This window comes from Triturus cristatus, chromosome 11 (genome assembly GCF_964204655.1).
Source record: "Triturus cristatus chromosome 11, aTriCri1.1, whole genome shotgun sequence".
Lineage (NCBI taxonomy): Eukaryota > Metazoa > Chordata > Amphibia > Caudata > Salamandridae > Triturus > Triturus cristatus.
Window position 1 is genome coordinate 1062526684 of NC_140594.1, and position 14723 is coordinate 1062541406.

Below are 14723 nucleotides of genomic sequence, written 5' to 3' on the forward strand. Positions count from 1 at the left end.
TATAAAGCTGAGGGTTGCTGACTTAGAGACCGTCATTGTTTAGGAATCTGAATGGGGATGGACGCATTTACTTCGGTACAGCAGAAACCCGGTTTTCCGAGGCTCTTAACCCCGGCTGTGAATCCCCCAGTCTGGAGTGGGCTAAGATGCAGTGTTTGCAACCAGTGAGGTGATTTGTTTCAGATTGTTGCCATTGTGATGTGTGTGTCTGTGATTTCAAACCATTCCATACCCTTTCTAACCAACAAAATACAATTGTCATCCACAGCCAACCCCCGAGAAGTTCTGCAGTCTGTTCAACAAATATTCCAAAATGATTCCTGCCCCTAACTTAGACAGTATACTGATTATATTAGAACCAACATGGTGCCACAAGAATATTTAAAGGGTAAGTGTCACTAGTTTTAAAGTGTATCCGGAAAAATGTATAGTCTGTTTCTGTCTTCCAGAACTTTTGTATTGGGGTATTCACACCCCTCGCATTGGGGCTGCCCAGGCCACTTCTGTGTACACCCTCCACTCCTGTTCCCCATAGAACCTTACCATGGCAACACATCTTTACATTAACCTCCCTCTCCTGAAATCTCAACAACCTCCTCCCTCATGTACTTCTTGTAGTTATCATACCCATCATAAAATCAAAAGGCAAACGTAAATAAAGTCAATTGCTAATTGACGTACCATAAAGTTCCTTATTAAAACATGTAACATAAAAGCAAAGCTAAAAGAGCTTAATAGGAAGAGGCTAATGAGAGGTTCATTCCCCATACACAGTCCCACTGAGATGACCTGCCAGTGTATGGACCAATTGACAACCCCTTCTGAGCACTATTCCCTGTAATATTCTGAGTTATTGATGCTCCCACCAAACATTCTGTACCCATATCTTTGTGCCTATAAACACCAATCACCTCTGAAATGTAGGTACATACCTCCATCTGCTAGTTCCTGGGAAATCAACTAAATAAAGTGACCACCTCAACATGGTCTCTCAACACCATTTAGGGTTCTTTAACTTGAAATTTATTGTTAGGAAGGTGGTCCACCTCAAAGAGCCCAAGGAGCTCTTCCTTTAGGCAACAAACCTCTCCATGCTACCTACTGGTCTCCACATAAATATTTCTACAGTAGGTCTCCTTGCTCACAGTGCTTTTGTGGTTATATAAACCCAGCGAAAAGGGTTTTTAACAAGAACAAGTAGACAGAGGCAATAAATCTATAAAGAAAAATGAGACACAGAAAAACGTTGGTATTATTAAGAACCTAAGCTTAACACAGTTGCACAAAAAGACATCTAAGTCAGGATTGGCTAAATTGTAATCCTTGCAATCGACATATGTCGAAAACGAAATTTACATTCAGGGGCACTTGGCGGGTGATCCTTGGTGAGTTAGTTAATTGATGAGAAGGAATGTAGTTCTCTGGAGAACCCAAAAAGATCAATTTCTAAATGACAATTTTTTTCATATTTGAACACATTTTGGATTTCCACATGTGGAATTCTGCATGCATACATTTTAAGCACGCTCACAAGTTACAATTTAAGCACATTAGGTATTCTGAAACTCGCATGGATTTCCAGGAGTAATTTGGAGATTTTTTGTAAATCCTATAAAAGCTGGGAATTTGCTTCTAAAATGGGGATAAATGGCAGCAAATATACTTTCTGCGACCCTTTGTAACTAGGGTCATTTGTATTGAAACTATCCATGGTCTTGTGTAAATGGTAAAGAAAATGTACCCTATACTCTCTTCATATCATTTTGAGTCACCTGTTTCACATCCACATTCTTCCAAGAGGCTTTGTAAAAAACTATTCCATGTTGGCACACGTGTATTACTGCTCAATATGTCCTATTTAATACCTTCTGCGTTGCTAGCTACTGCGATATTAATTTGGAACTACATCGCGCTCACCTCCAGGTTGTCCCTCTGCGTTCTCCTCTTAGCAGACTCCTGTTCCTTATACAACTGTTTCTTTAAGGCATCCAGACGCTCCATTGAGAGTTTAGTTTCCACCTTTGCCTCCTCAATCTCTTGTTCCCTGAAGGGAGAAATATAAGGTCTTATGGATGTGACCAAACTAACAAGTCAATGTGTTTATAGACCTTCTCCTTTCAAATATTATACACATAATCAGTAGGATCTGCTGTCCATTGCCGTCCCATCAATATGTTTCACAAAGAATATGAAACTGGAGCATACACAGGATCCATATGATACCAGTAACTGTGTAACATCCCAGAAACGGCTTCATATATTTGAAGCCTCTCCTTCTCTCCTGCTGCTCAATGGATATTTTTAAACAAATTTCAGCATACAATTCCACTCCATTTCAGCCCAATTGATCAGTGTTATTTCTTTCTAAAAACCTCATATTTACTATCTTAGTTAGACACACATTATAGTGAGAGCAGGCTTTCAATCATTTATAAACAAAAGTATACTTGACAGCATATTCCTAAACATTATAGATTGTGCCTCTCTCCACCCCACTCATTCCCATAACAGTACCCAGCTTCCCCCTCACTGGTATCTTCGGTTCTCCTCATTCTGTCCCTCCAGGCAGCATATCCAGTAATTTCTCTAACATTACTCCCCAAACTTCCAAATCCTCCCCCACCTTGCCTTCCATTCGGGTGAGTTTCATGTGCTTGTCATCCGCTATCGCCACTCTAGCAAGTCTGCCCACCAAGCCCCCTCTGCAGGAGGTTTAGCTAGCTTCTTGTGAAACACAATGCACCTTCTGGCTAGCACCAGCCCCAGCGCCAACATTCACATTTTAAGGTGTCTTTTTTGGGAGGACCACACCTATCAGGCAAAGGGGATTCCTTTACCTCCTGTCCTACATCATGCGCAAGCAGCCTGAGCACCGTTCTCCAATACTCTGTCAACATGTTGACAAGACCATGTCATATGTAGGAAGTCAGCTGTTGGCTGGCCACATCTGCCTCAACCCACAGGCCTTGCTGGGTATATTCACGTTAGTTTGTCTAGAGTAAGGACCTGTGCATATAGTGAAACTGAATCAGTTTAAACCTTGCATTGGGGAAGACCTGTCTAACTTTCTCGCAGGCCAGTTTGTACACCTGTGCTGTAATCGCCTATGAACAGTCCACATGCCACCTCTCACTCGCCACGTCTGTGGAGACCCCCTCTATCCTGTTCCATTGCCACCAGCAGATGCGTGATCATGCACCACCAGCCCGCCAGCTTGAAGTACTGCCTCACTACCTTGAGGTGTTTAAGGGAAGGAGGGCCACACACTCCATACTACGTGCACCAGCCTGGGGTAGTGCAAGACCTGCCATGGGCCAAGTCCGAATTGGTCGTGGGCAAAAAAATAAACCTGTTATAGAAATAGTGATCATCCGCTCAGTTACAACCACCCTCTCTCCATTTCTAGAATGTCTTATCAGCTCTCAGGGAAGTGAAGGGTCATATCACCCATATGGGAAGATCTTCCGCAAAGAGGGCCATTTTCAGAACCACTCTCTGCCATACCCCTGCTGTCAACCACAGCAGATAAGGGAGGTCCCTCGGTAATTCCTTTTCCAAGCATACATAAATTTTGGATGGCATTGGGGTCATGGGTAGCTGCCAATAAAGTCTTCTCCCAGTTAGGTCCATCATCAAACTAGCTCACAGAATGCTGGAATTCAGTGGCCGCGTAATACAAGAACAAGCTTGGCAGCCTCAGTCCTCCCTCCGCACAGGGGAGTTTCAGGATGGTCATTTTCACCCAACTCTTTTTTTTATGCCCACACCAACCTGCATAGCAGTCTGTCCATATGATCAAAAGTACCCTCCAGGACCGAATATAGCACACTCTGCATTACATACAGGCAGGGCGGTAAAAATATAATTTTAGCTAAGGACACTTGCACTATTATTGAGAGATGAAGAACCGCCCAAAACTCAACTAACTGTTTTAGGCTGTCTAGCGGTCACCCAATATTCAGGTCGTATTGTGTATTAAGACTAGTAGAAACACAGGTACTGCATCTTCTCCATCTCCCATTCTAGCCCCAGCTCCTAGGGCAGGACCCCTATCTCACGCCCTAGGCCACCTAGGGGGAACAGTCTAGATGTGGCTTTGTTGTTTCGCAATCCAGAGATTCCAGCAAATGTCCCCATCTCTCACAGGGGACGGGGCAGCGAGTCTTTCCGATCGCGGAGATATATACATCAACACTACATTGCTGATGCCCACCAGATGGACTTCCCACGGCTCCAGCCTCGACTGCAACCGGCACGACAGTGGTTCAACCACCAGCGCAAAAAAGCACTGGGGACAGTTGGCAGTTCTGCTTAGTACCTCTTCCCAGCGCCCAAACTTTCAAAACAACCCCTTTCTGACTGCAATCTGGCACTCGCTCTGTGTACAATAGTTGCACCCATCTAATAAAGGCGGGTCCAAAATGTATATCCCTAAGGGCTACCCACATGTATTGCCCCCCTACGGTATCAAATGCATGTTTCAGGTTTAGCGCCTTTATTGCATATTCCCCCTCAGCAGCCTTCAATGCATGCATCACATGGTTCAGCCTGAGGATATTAAACATAGTACTTCACCGAGAGATGAGTCTTGTTTGAGCTGCATGCACAAGTGCTTCAATCATCAGCAGTAGTCTAGAAGCCAGGACCTTACAGTAGTTTTGTATCTACATTGAGGATTGATAGAGGCCTATATGAGGACAGTTCCCTGGGGCTCTGGCCTTCTTTCGTGATCAATTCCATTGTTCCCTCTCTCTTTTGAGGCCGGAAGGACCCCCATTCCTTGGCCTAAAAAAACACCTTTAATAACTTCTCTAAGATCATGGAGGGCAGTGCCTTGTACAGTTCAGCCGGGAACCATTCAGGACCCAGTGTCTTGCCCCGAGGCACTTTTGCAAGCACGTCTTCCAGCTCCTCCAGCACTATTGGATGGTCCAGGGTCCACCTCTGCTCCTGTGAGAGCTTCAGCTGGTCGGACTCTGCAATGAACTCAGCCAGGGTTTTGGGCGGAACAAGAGGTTACTGGGCAAACCCCTGCTGTAAATAGTCTGAGCAGGCTTAATTTATTTGGTCTTAAGCCACTATGTCCGGGCCGTCATTACGGCACAATGCTAGGATATGGGCCTGAGATCTGTCATTCTTAACCAGAAACCAGTGTTTGAAGACTGTTGTGAGCTCCTTGTGTTTGAATTTGCTTTTGGATAAGTCCAGACTCGATGGCAACTGCCACCGATTTCAAAACAAAGACAACACCCTGATGAAGGTTGCAATACTCGTTTACACCGACTTGTAAATTCCGAAAACAATTTTAGGTACACTTCTGTCTACGTATATTCTTGTTCTATAAAATATAATTACAGAATTTTTAATACTGCACTATAACGGTTATTACAATATGAATTATTCTTTAGGACCCTATGACTCTTTTTGTAGTTTTTTCTTTAAGTAGGATTGTATGCGATGGTCTTTACCTGAACTTGTTATGTAGTTAGTTAATTGTGGTCTCTGTTTTCATTGTATTTTTATGGTTTGTCTGTCTTTCATTGTATGTGGAGCTCACAAATTTTATGTATATATTATTGTCAAAAATCACTGTTTCATATGGTAAAAAACACATTTTCATATCTAAGATTAATAAATTATAAATAAAACTGGTCTGAAATATGGTACCTTCATATCATAAACGTACTATTTCTATATTGAGATTTTGGAGAAGTTTATGTTGAATTCTGTTTCTACTATCTTCACAACCATGCTAGCATGTTACCTGATTTCTCCCCTTTATGATACAGGTGTTGCCTATATTGTTGGCGGGTAAACTTCTTAAATCGTGCCAACATGTCTTCCAATTGTCTTTTTACTTCCACCAGCGCATTCGTTTCCTCAGGATGCGCACTCACTTTCTGCTGTCCTCATTTTACAATTGGATAAGCAAAAGTACCACATCACAGCCAGTTCAGAAAATCTATGTATTGGATGAACTACTCCTGAATTGACCTCACAAACTTGAAAGCTCAGACTAAACCTCATTCCCTTTGCTTGTGACTTTAACTTGCTTCCCATTTCTTGTGTTTGTATACTGCAAATACTCCAAGTACTCCAATACTCCCTTTGCATGTATTGTTATAGCATCATCATGTCTTGAGCACTTCAACGATTGAGGCAATTCCATGGTGCACACTTATGATGCATTCCATCACGGATCTTGACCCCAGTGGCAAATACATCCCTGATTAGGATGGTGATGGGTGAATTGCGGGGATAGTTGAAAACCTTACACATTCCAAGCTAACAAGTGCAAACGCATATCAAAAACTACTTGGGACTGTCCCGCTGTACTGTGCAACACCAATTGCATGGAATACCTTCACCAATTTCCTTCTTTAAGCAAAAGCAGAGGGACTATATATTTAATCTCTCTTCATCTGTTGCGGTTCCTCTTTATGTATAATATTTGGCCCAGTCCTATTGTCCAGATCTAAAGTTGTTGAGCTGGAAGTTCTTTGAGCCTGATGCAACATGGGTAAAATGGCCTGAAACGCCATGTCCTGCTCAAATCGAATTCGCTGGCTACATATCAAAGAATGACTTGATCAAATCTCTTTGCCTTACACATAAGGTGCTAAATGATGCCCTCCAGCAAGCTGGCTACACCTTTCCAGTTCCACAAACTATTTAGATGTCGGAGAGCACCCTAGGCATTTTAAACGTGCTTGCACCCGAATAAAAGATACAACAGACATTGACTGTAGGTCCGCACTCTAGAAGTTTACCACACCAGACGTACCTGCAGGTTTGCAGCTGCTGGAACTCAACATCTTTGCTGTCCAATTCATCCTGAATACGATTCAACTTGCATTGCAGTTCGTTGTTTGTTTGCAGAGACTTTTCCAAACTCAAAGCAAGTTTCCTATTGTCCTCACGGGATACATCATAGGCTTTACGCAGAGGCTCCACCTACAATCCAGATGAGTGAAGCATAATTATTCCTTTCTGGCTTTTACACATAATAAACAGTGGGTCACTTATAACAAAGAACACACAAAAGGACACAAAGTACCTGCATGTAAACACCAAGATACACTCACAAGATTTGGAAAATGCGAAACACAATTTACAGCACATCTCCAACAAAGCTATCCCAAATGAGTTACATACTGAACAGAAAGTGTGTATCCTCGGTGTTCTATTTGATGAAAAGCTTACCCTTATACTAACATAAATGCAGTCAACAACAGTACATTACTTAAGTTGCCAAAGGAAGATACAGAGGATAATGCCATGCCTGGATCTCCATCTCAAAATTGCCTGGGTCCTCCCTACCATACTGTTCCAATAGGATTTACACCAGTGTTTCAAACAATCCACTGTCTAAGGTACAAATAATCCAATATCATGCTGTATAGTTTCTTGGAATATATTCCTGAACTGTGATGAAATTCTACATCTCCCTGAATGATCCTATCAGAAGATCACATTCTAACCTGAAGTGGAAGGGATTACACATCACCTCTAGGCATAAAATGTGTTGGCTCTTTCCTATGTCCTACGTTCACCCTGAATCCACCGTCTAGGTTCAAAGATTTTGAGGCTGTATTAATGTACATTGAATGAAGAGCTGAGGGAACAGTATGACTCTTTTCAGAAGCTGCACAGATAATGTGCAAGCCCAGAAAAGACATGAGCGCATCACACCCATGCGGAGGTCACTGTGCACCAAGATTACAAGGTAATGTTTAGGATTTCACACTATGAAATGTGTTCCCACCTAATTTGGGACATCCTAAAATGTAGACAAGACCTTAAGATCCCTTTCTCTTTTGGACCTAATCACCCAAGTTTGTTTTCCAAGTATGATAGAAAACTGATTAATCCAGGCTAACCCCCATTCCGTTGACTCCATAAAAAGGCTATTCTTCATGGAACCAGACTAAAGGAAAAGAGAAAATTTGGGTGGAGGAGGGAAGGAGGAGTGGACATCTCTGTGGTGAAATATGCAAAAGGGATGCATTTAATGTTCACAGTTAAATGACGGATGTGCAAAATCAAGGAGTGATAAGGTCATTCAGTTTGCCTCACTAAAATGAAAAGTTGATACTGAATAGAGAGAATGGGGCGAAGAGGAATATTCTGGCGGAGGTCGGGGTTGCACCACAAACAACATTGTTTTATTGCTGATGTGAGAAATGTGTGATCAAGTGGGGCTGGAAATGATAAGATGTGGTTGCACTGCAAAGTTCTTGAAGCAGGGAGATGACATGCCAGTCAGCTAGATCTCCTTATTGTGACCTTGGATATACAACAAAGATGTATGTGATATTTAAAAGCAACATGCTTACAGGATTCATTGGAACATTTCTGCACAGCTGGGTACCATCATAGACACACACATGCACCTCCCCCATTTCTTGTTATATAAAAAAAAACATTTTAATACTTTCCATTTAGGACAAGAGCCATGGAACTCCATAATCTGATAAGCACAATGTATTTGCACTCCACATGCTGCTTGAAAGCAGGCACTATTTCACTGGAATATAGCTAAAAGAACTCAACAGAAATTGGCATCAACTACTACTCAGACTAATTTGGGAGGGTGTAATGACCCTTTAGTTGCTGTTTTCAAAGGTAAGTGAGTCCTCTATAATTTCTTCAATCCGTAGCCTTAGCAATAACTCTGACAAGCACTAGCAACTACGCTGATTACATGTTCGAAGAAGGAATATGCTACTTATTAGTATGCATCTGTTCTTGGCATGTAGAGCTGCAGATCTACACACTTTTGCATAGATCGCCATCTGGTGTTGGGCCCGGATGTTTGCAGTTTGTTTTTCCTCTTGGAAAGTCTTTGGAAGTCACGAGGTCGGTGACTCCTCCTTTGGATGGTATTGCGCATGGGCTTCGGCTCCATCCTCAGCTTGTTTTTCGCCAGCAGGGAAAGATGGAGCGTAGTAATAACAGTGAAGAAACCCATGTGTGTATCTAAATAAGATAACCTGGAACAGATATAGGTAGCCAGGGAGGCGGGTGGGCGTGTGTAGATCTGCAGCTCTACATGCCAAGAACAGATGCATACTGGTAAGTAGCATATTCCGTTCGAGGCATAAGAGCTGCAGATTACACACTTTTACATAGACTATATAGCAGTTCCCAACCTTAGCGGCGACCACCGATATCTGTTGCAGTGGTTTGAAATAATGTTTTGAGTACAGCCTGGCCCACACTAGCTTGTTGCTTAGTTTGCACATCTACACAATAGTGTTTAGTGAAAGTGTGCGGTGTTCACCATGTAGCTGCTTTGCAGATATCATCTAATGGGATGTTCCCTAAAAATGCCATGGAAGCCCCTATCTTTCGTGTAGAATGGGCTTTAGGGGAAACGGATAGCGTTCGTTTTGCTTTGTGGTAGCAAATCTGAATGCATTTTACAATCCACCTAGCTATCCCTGATTTTGAGATGGGGTTGCCCTTGTGTGGTGGAGAGAAAGAGACAAACAGTTGTTTGGTCTTGCGGAAAGGTTGTGTTCTCTCAATGTAGTAGAGTAAGGCTTGTTTGACATCTAGCGTGTGCAGAGCCCTTTCTGCAACGGTCTGAGGTTGCGAGAAAAATACTGGTAGTTCTACAGATTGGTTTAGGTGAAAAGGGGAAATGACTTTATGTAGGAATTTTGGGTTGGTCGGAGAACAACCTTGTTATGGTGCATTTGAAGAAAATGTTCTTGTATGGTAAGTGCTTGTATCTCACTGACCCTTCTAAGGGAAGTGATGGCTACAAGGAAAGCTGTTTTCAATGTTAGGAATTGTAGTTCGCATTTGTGTAAAGGTTCGAAGGGAGGCCCCATTAGCCTTGTGAGAACGATATTTAAGTTCCACACAGGTGAGGGTGGTACTCTGGGGGGAATTATTCTTTTTAGGCCTTCCATGAAGGCTTTAATGGCAGGTACTCTAAAGAGTGATAGATGTTGCCTGTTTTGTAAGTAAGCTGCAATTGCTGCGAGGTGTAGTCGAATGGACGTATAGGCTAGATTACACCTTTGTAGGTGGAGTAAGTAGCCTATGATGTGTTGAATGGACACGTCCAGGGGATTGATGGTGTTATGGCAATAAACAACAAATCGTTTCCACTTGGCAGCGTAGCACGCTCTAGTTGTAGGTCGTCTAGCTTCTCTGATGATGTTCATACAGTCAGGGGGAAGATTTAGGTACCCAAATTCTAGGATTTCAGGAGCCAGATCGCAAGGTTGAGCGGAGCTGGGTCCGGGTGTCTGATCTCTCCATGGTTCTGGGTTAGGAGGCATGGTGAGAGGTGTAGTTTTTGGTGTGGTACTACAGAGAGTTCCAGCAGCGTGGTGTACCACGGTTGTCTGGCCCACGTTGGAGCTACTAGGATTAGTGTGAGGGAGTGTTGTTGTAGTTTGCGCACCACTAATGGGAGAGGCGGAAAAGCGTTCCCAAATTTGCCTGACCAGTTCATCCATATCGCATTTCCTTTGGATAATGGGTGTGGGTATCTGGCGGCGAAGCGTGGGCATTTTGTGTTTTCGTGGGTGGCAAAGAGGTCTATCTGTGGATGCCCCCACATTTGAAAGAACGGATGAAGAACCTGTGGGTGAAGGTCCCACTCGTGGATTTGTTGTGTCTGTCTGCTGAGCAGATCTGCCACGGTGTTTGGACCCCTGGGACATGTTGAGCTAGGAGAAAGATTTTGTGGGGAATTGCCCATCTCCATATGCTCTGTGCTAATTGAGAGAGCTGTGGAGAGTGTGTGCCGCCTTGTTTATGTATATAATACATGGCCGTCATGTTGTCTGTGCGAATGAGGACTGCCTTGCCTGAAATCTGTGTTTGAAAAGATTTTAGGGCTAAAAAGATTGCTAGTAACTCCAGATGGTTGATATGGAGTAACTTTTGTTGAGGCGTCCATGTGCCCTGCACGGTGAGATGTAATAGGTGAGCTCCCCAGCCGGAGAGCGATGCGTCCGTTGTATTATCTGGGGAACGTAGTCCAGGAACGGTCGACCTTTGGAAAGGTTTGTGGTGTTCCACCACTGCAGAGAGCGATGGGTGCGACCGTCTACCAACACCAGATCTGTCAGTTGACCTTGGGCCTGGTTCCACTGGTGCGCTAAGCACTCTTGGAGGGGACGCATCTGGAGTCTTGCGTGGGGCACTATGAAAATGCAAGAGGCCATCATCCCTATTAGTTGCATGAACACTCGTGCTGGAAGGGAGTGTTGAGGTATGAATTTTTGTCGTAAAGCCTGAATGCTTGCAATCCTGGCCGGATTGGGGTAGGCTATCGCTTTTGAGGTGTCTATGGTGGCACCGAGGTATTGTTTTATGTGGGATGGTTGTAGCTGGGACTTTTGGTGGTTCACCGTGAAGCCTAGTTGGTGAAGTAGTTCGATTGTGGTGGAGGTGTGTTGTACACACTGATTGTATGAAGTGGCTTTTATCAGCCAATCGTCTAGGTATGGGAAGACGTGAATGTGCTGTCTTCTCAAGTGTGCCGCCACCACTGCCAGGCCCTTGGTGAATACCCGTGGTGCTGTTGTGACTCCGAACGGGAGCACTTTGAATTGGTAGTGTTGTCCGTCCACTACAAATCTGAGGTACTTTCTGTGAGCATGGTGCACTGGAATGTGGAAGTATGCGTCTTTCAAGCCCAGAGTGGTGAGGAAGTCGTTTTGGGAGAGGAGCGGAAGTACCTGCTGAAGCGTTACCATATGAAAATGGTCTGAGTGTATGTACGTGTTCAGGGGCCAGAGATCTAGAATAGGTCGTAGAGTCTCGTCCCTTTTTGGTATGAGAAAATATAGGGAGTAGACCCCCATAATTTGTTGATTGACAGGAACGTGTTCGGGGAACAACCTTTACAACGCAACTTTTACAACGCACTACCATTACAACGAAACTATTACAACGCAAATGCTGTGACAACGCATGCCATTACAACGCAAGTCTTTACATCGACTTGCACTAGATGGCGTGCTAACATTAAAAATAGTGTAGTTTACTATCCAAACACCTTCCCTACTGCAACGTGGACTGGAGTTAGAATAGTAAATTACCCTTTTTTAATGTTAGCACGCCATCTACTGCAAGTCGATGTAAAGACTTGCGTTGTAAAGACTTGCGTTGTCACAGCATTTGCGTTGTAAAAAATTTGTTGTAACAGCATGCGTTGTAAAAGCATGCGTTGTAACGTCATACATCCACGTGTTCTATTGCCTGTTTTTGTAGGAGGGAGATAACCTTCTGCTTTAGTAATTTTGAATGTTCTTGTGACATTAGGCGTTGCCTGGGTGGAATGTTTGGGGGGGGGGTAGATGTTAGTTCTAGGCAGTAGCCTGAACGAATTATTTGGGTCACCCATTTGTCTGAGGTGATGGTCACCCAGACATGAAGGAAATTTTGGAGTCTGCCCCCGACCGGAGTGGAATGGTCTGGGGGGGGGGGGGGCGGGGGGAAGTCATTGGATAAGAGGTGTGGCAGAACGGGCGTTGTTTGTTTTGCCTCTGCCCTTGTTGTTGTTACCCCTGTAGCCGCCTCTTTGGTAACCTTTTGTAAAGGTGGTCTGAGTAGGGGATTTGTATGATGTGGACGCTGTGTCTGAGGAGTAGCCTCTGGATGTACTCCGAAAGGAGGAGCGGCGAAAGGAGCGTCTGGGCGGGTGTGACTGTAAGGCCCCCATGGATTTTGCGGTATCCGTGTCTTTTTTCATTTTTTCTAAGGCCTCATCCACCTTTGGCCCAAATAGATGTTCCTGGTCAAAGGGATGGTTAAGGATGGAGGCTTGTACTTCTGGTTTAAAACCAGATACCCTTAGCCAAGCATGGCGACGGAGAAGGACGCTGGTGTTGATGGCCCTGGAGGCTGTGTTTGCTGCATCTAGGGCACAACGTATGGAGGTATTTGTGATTGTTTTACCCTCTTGAATTAACTCGTTGGCCCTAGCTTTATATTTTTCAAGGAGATGGTGCATTATGCTTTCTAACTCGTCATAATGAGTCCTGTCATATCTGGCCAGTAGTGCCTGAGTGTTTGCTATACGCCATATGTTGGCCGCCTGGGATGCTGTGCGTTTGCCTGATGCATCTAGTAGTTTTGATTCTTTGTCAGGTGGTGGTGCATCACCTGACGCTTGTGAATTTGCCCTTTTACGTGCAGTAGATACTACTAAAGAATCTATTGGTGCTGGTCCTCTGATGTAGGAGGGATCTGAGGGAGCAGGTTTGTATTTTTTTCCAATACGTGGATTAATGACCCTGGCTCTAACTGGGTCCTTAAAAACTTCTGGCGCATGCTTTACCACTCCTTTGAGCATGGGCAGTATGGCGGTGGACCTATGTGCGGTATCAAATGTGTCCAGGAGGAAATCTTCCTCCACGGGGTCGGTATGCAAGTCCACCCCGTGATAATGTGCCGCCCTTTGCAGAAGATGGTTGAACCCTAATGAATCTTCTGGTGGAGATGGCCTAGAAGGGTAAAGATCGTCTTGTTGGACGTTGGGGATATCTGGAATATTGTAATCGTCCCATGGGTCTGGGGATCCTGTAGGGGTGGGGTCCTGTGGCACATCCCCTATATCATGATATGGGTCCCTCTGATCATCATCGTCTGGAGACGGGGTCGGAGAACGATGAGGTGGGGGTGGAGAGGGCGGAGGGGGTGGAGGTGGGGAAGGAGGAGGAGGTGGAGGGGGAGGGGAAGGTATTCTGAACGGAGAGGTAGCAGAGTCCTTCCTCTTTGGAGGTGGAGGCGGAGCAGGCTTCTCCAAATGTCTCTTTTTGGTAGAGAGTGTCAAATGTCCAGTTTTTGGATCCTTGGTGAGAGTTTTTTGCAAGGGATCCGGTGTAAATAGTTCTGGGGAGGTTATTTGGTCCGTCGGAGCCGAAGGCGTCGGGGCCTATGTCTTTTTAGGTTTTTCTGTGCCGGTTTGTTGCTTAGAACCCGGCTTGGGAACCTCCGGTCTCTTGGTCGGCGCCGAGATGGGCTTCGGCTTGGAAGTGTCGGTGGCCTTGTGTGGTTTGGTCGGTACCGAAGATGGCGTCGGTACCGAAGAGCTGGGTTTCGACCCAGAGGGCTTCGGTGCAGAGCTCGGTGTCGAGGCGGAGGCCGGTTTCTTTTTCGGTGCCGAAGTGTGTTTCTCGGCACCGCTGGTAGGCTGGCTCGAGCCCGAGCCGCCGGAAGGCTTACTTGGCTTCTTCACCGGGCCCGAAGGTGGGGTGTGTGAAGCAGTGTCTCTGGTCTTGCTTAGGCCCGGAGGCGAAGGCGTGACCGAAGCCTTTTTGTGTGTCGACGCGGGTGTGTGGGGGGGGGGGGGGGGGGGGGGCGGGTAGATTGGTACTCACAACCCTCTGCGCCAGAGTGATGTCTTCCATATCTGACTCGTCGGCCTCGGAAGCGCTGACGAGGTCCTATTCGGTGCGATGCTGTTCCGGATCGTCGATATCGTCTCCGAAGATGTCGACTGGAATGGACGTTGAGGAGTGTGCCATGTTCCTTCTGGCTCTTCGGTCCCGAATAGTCTTTTTGGATCGGAAAAACTTACAGGCCGGACAGTCTCGAGCATCGTGTTCAGGGGAGAGGCAGAGGTTGCATACCTCATGAAGATCGGTGTGGGAAAATTTGGACCCACATCGAGGGCACTTTTTAAATGGAGTTCTTTCCATGAGCCGGGACCGGAGCTTGGGTAGGCCCGAAGGCCGCCGTCGACGACTGGA

General features: G+C 45.2%; 1 protein-coding gene across 2 annotated transcripts in view; it reads right to left on the reverse strand.

Annotated features, from left to right (window-relative positions):
- The window catches only part of CCDC150 (coiled-coil domain containing 150), a 343163-nt gene that overhangs the window by 74711 nt on the left and 253729 nt on the right, over positions 1-14723 (reverse strand). For both annotated transcript variants that reach the window (XM_085635385.1, XM_085635384.1), the window contains exons 21-22: positions 6785-6954; positions 1918-2044 (exon numbers count right to left, since the gene is read on the reverse strand). In XM_085635385.1, coding sequence (XP_085491511.1) covers positions 1918-2044; positions 6785-6954 — 297 coding nt within the window. The remainder of the gene's footprint in view (positions 1-1917; positions 2045-6784; positions 6955-14723) is intronic.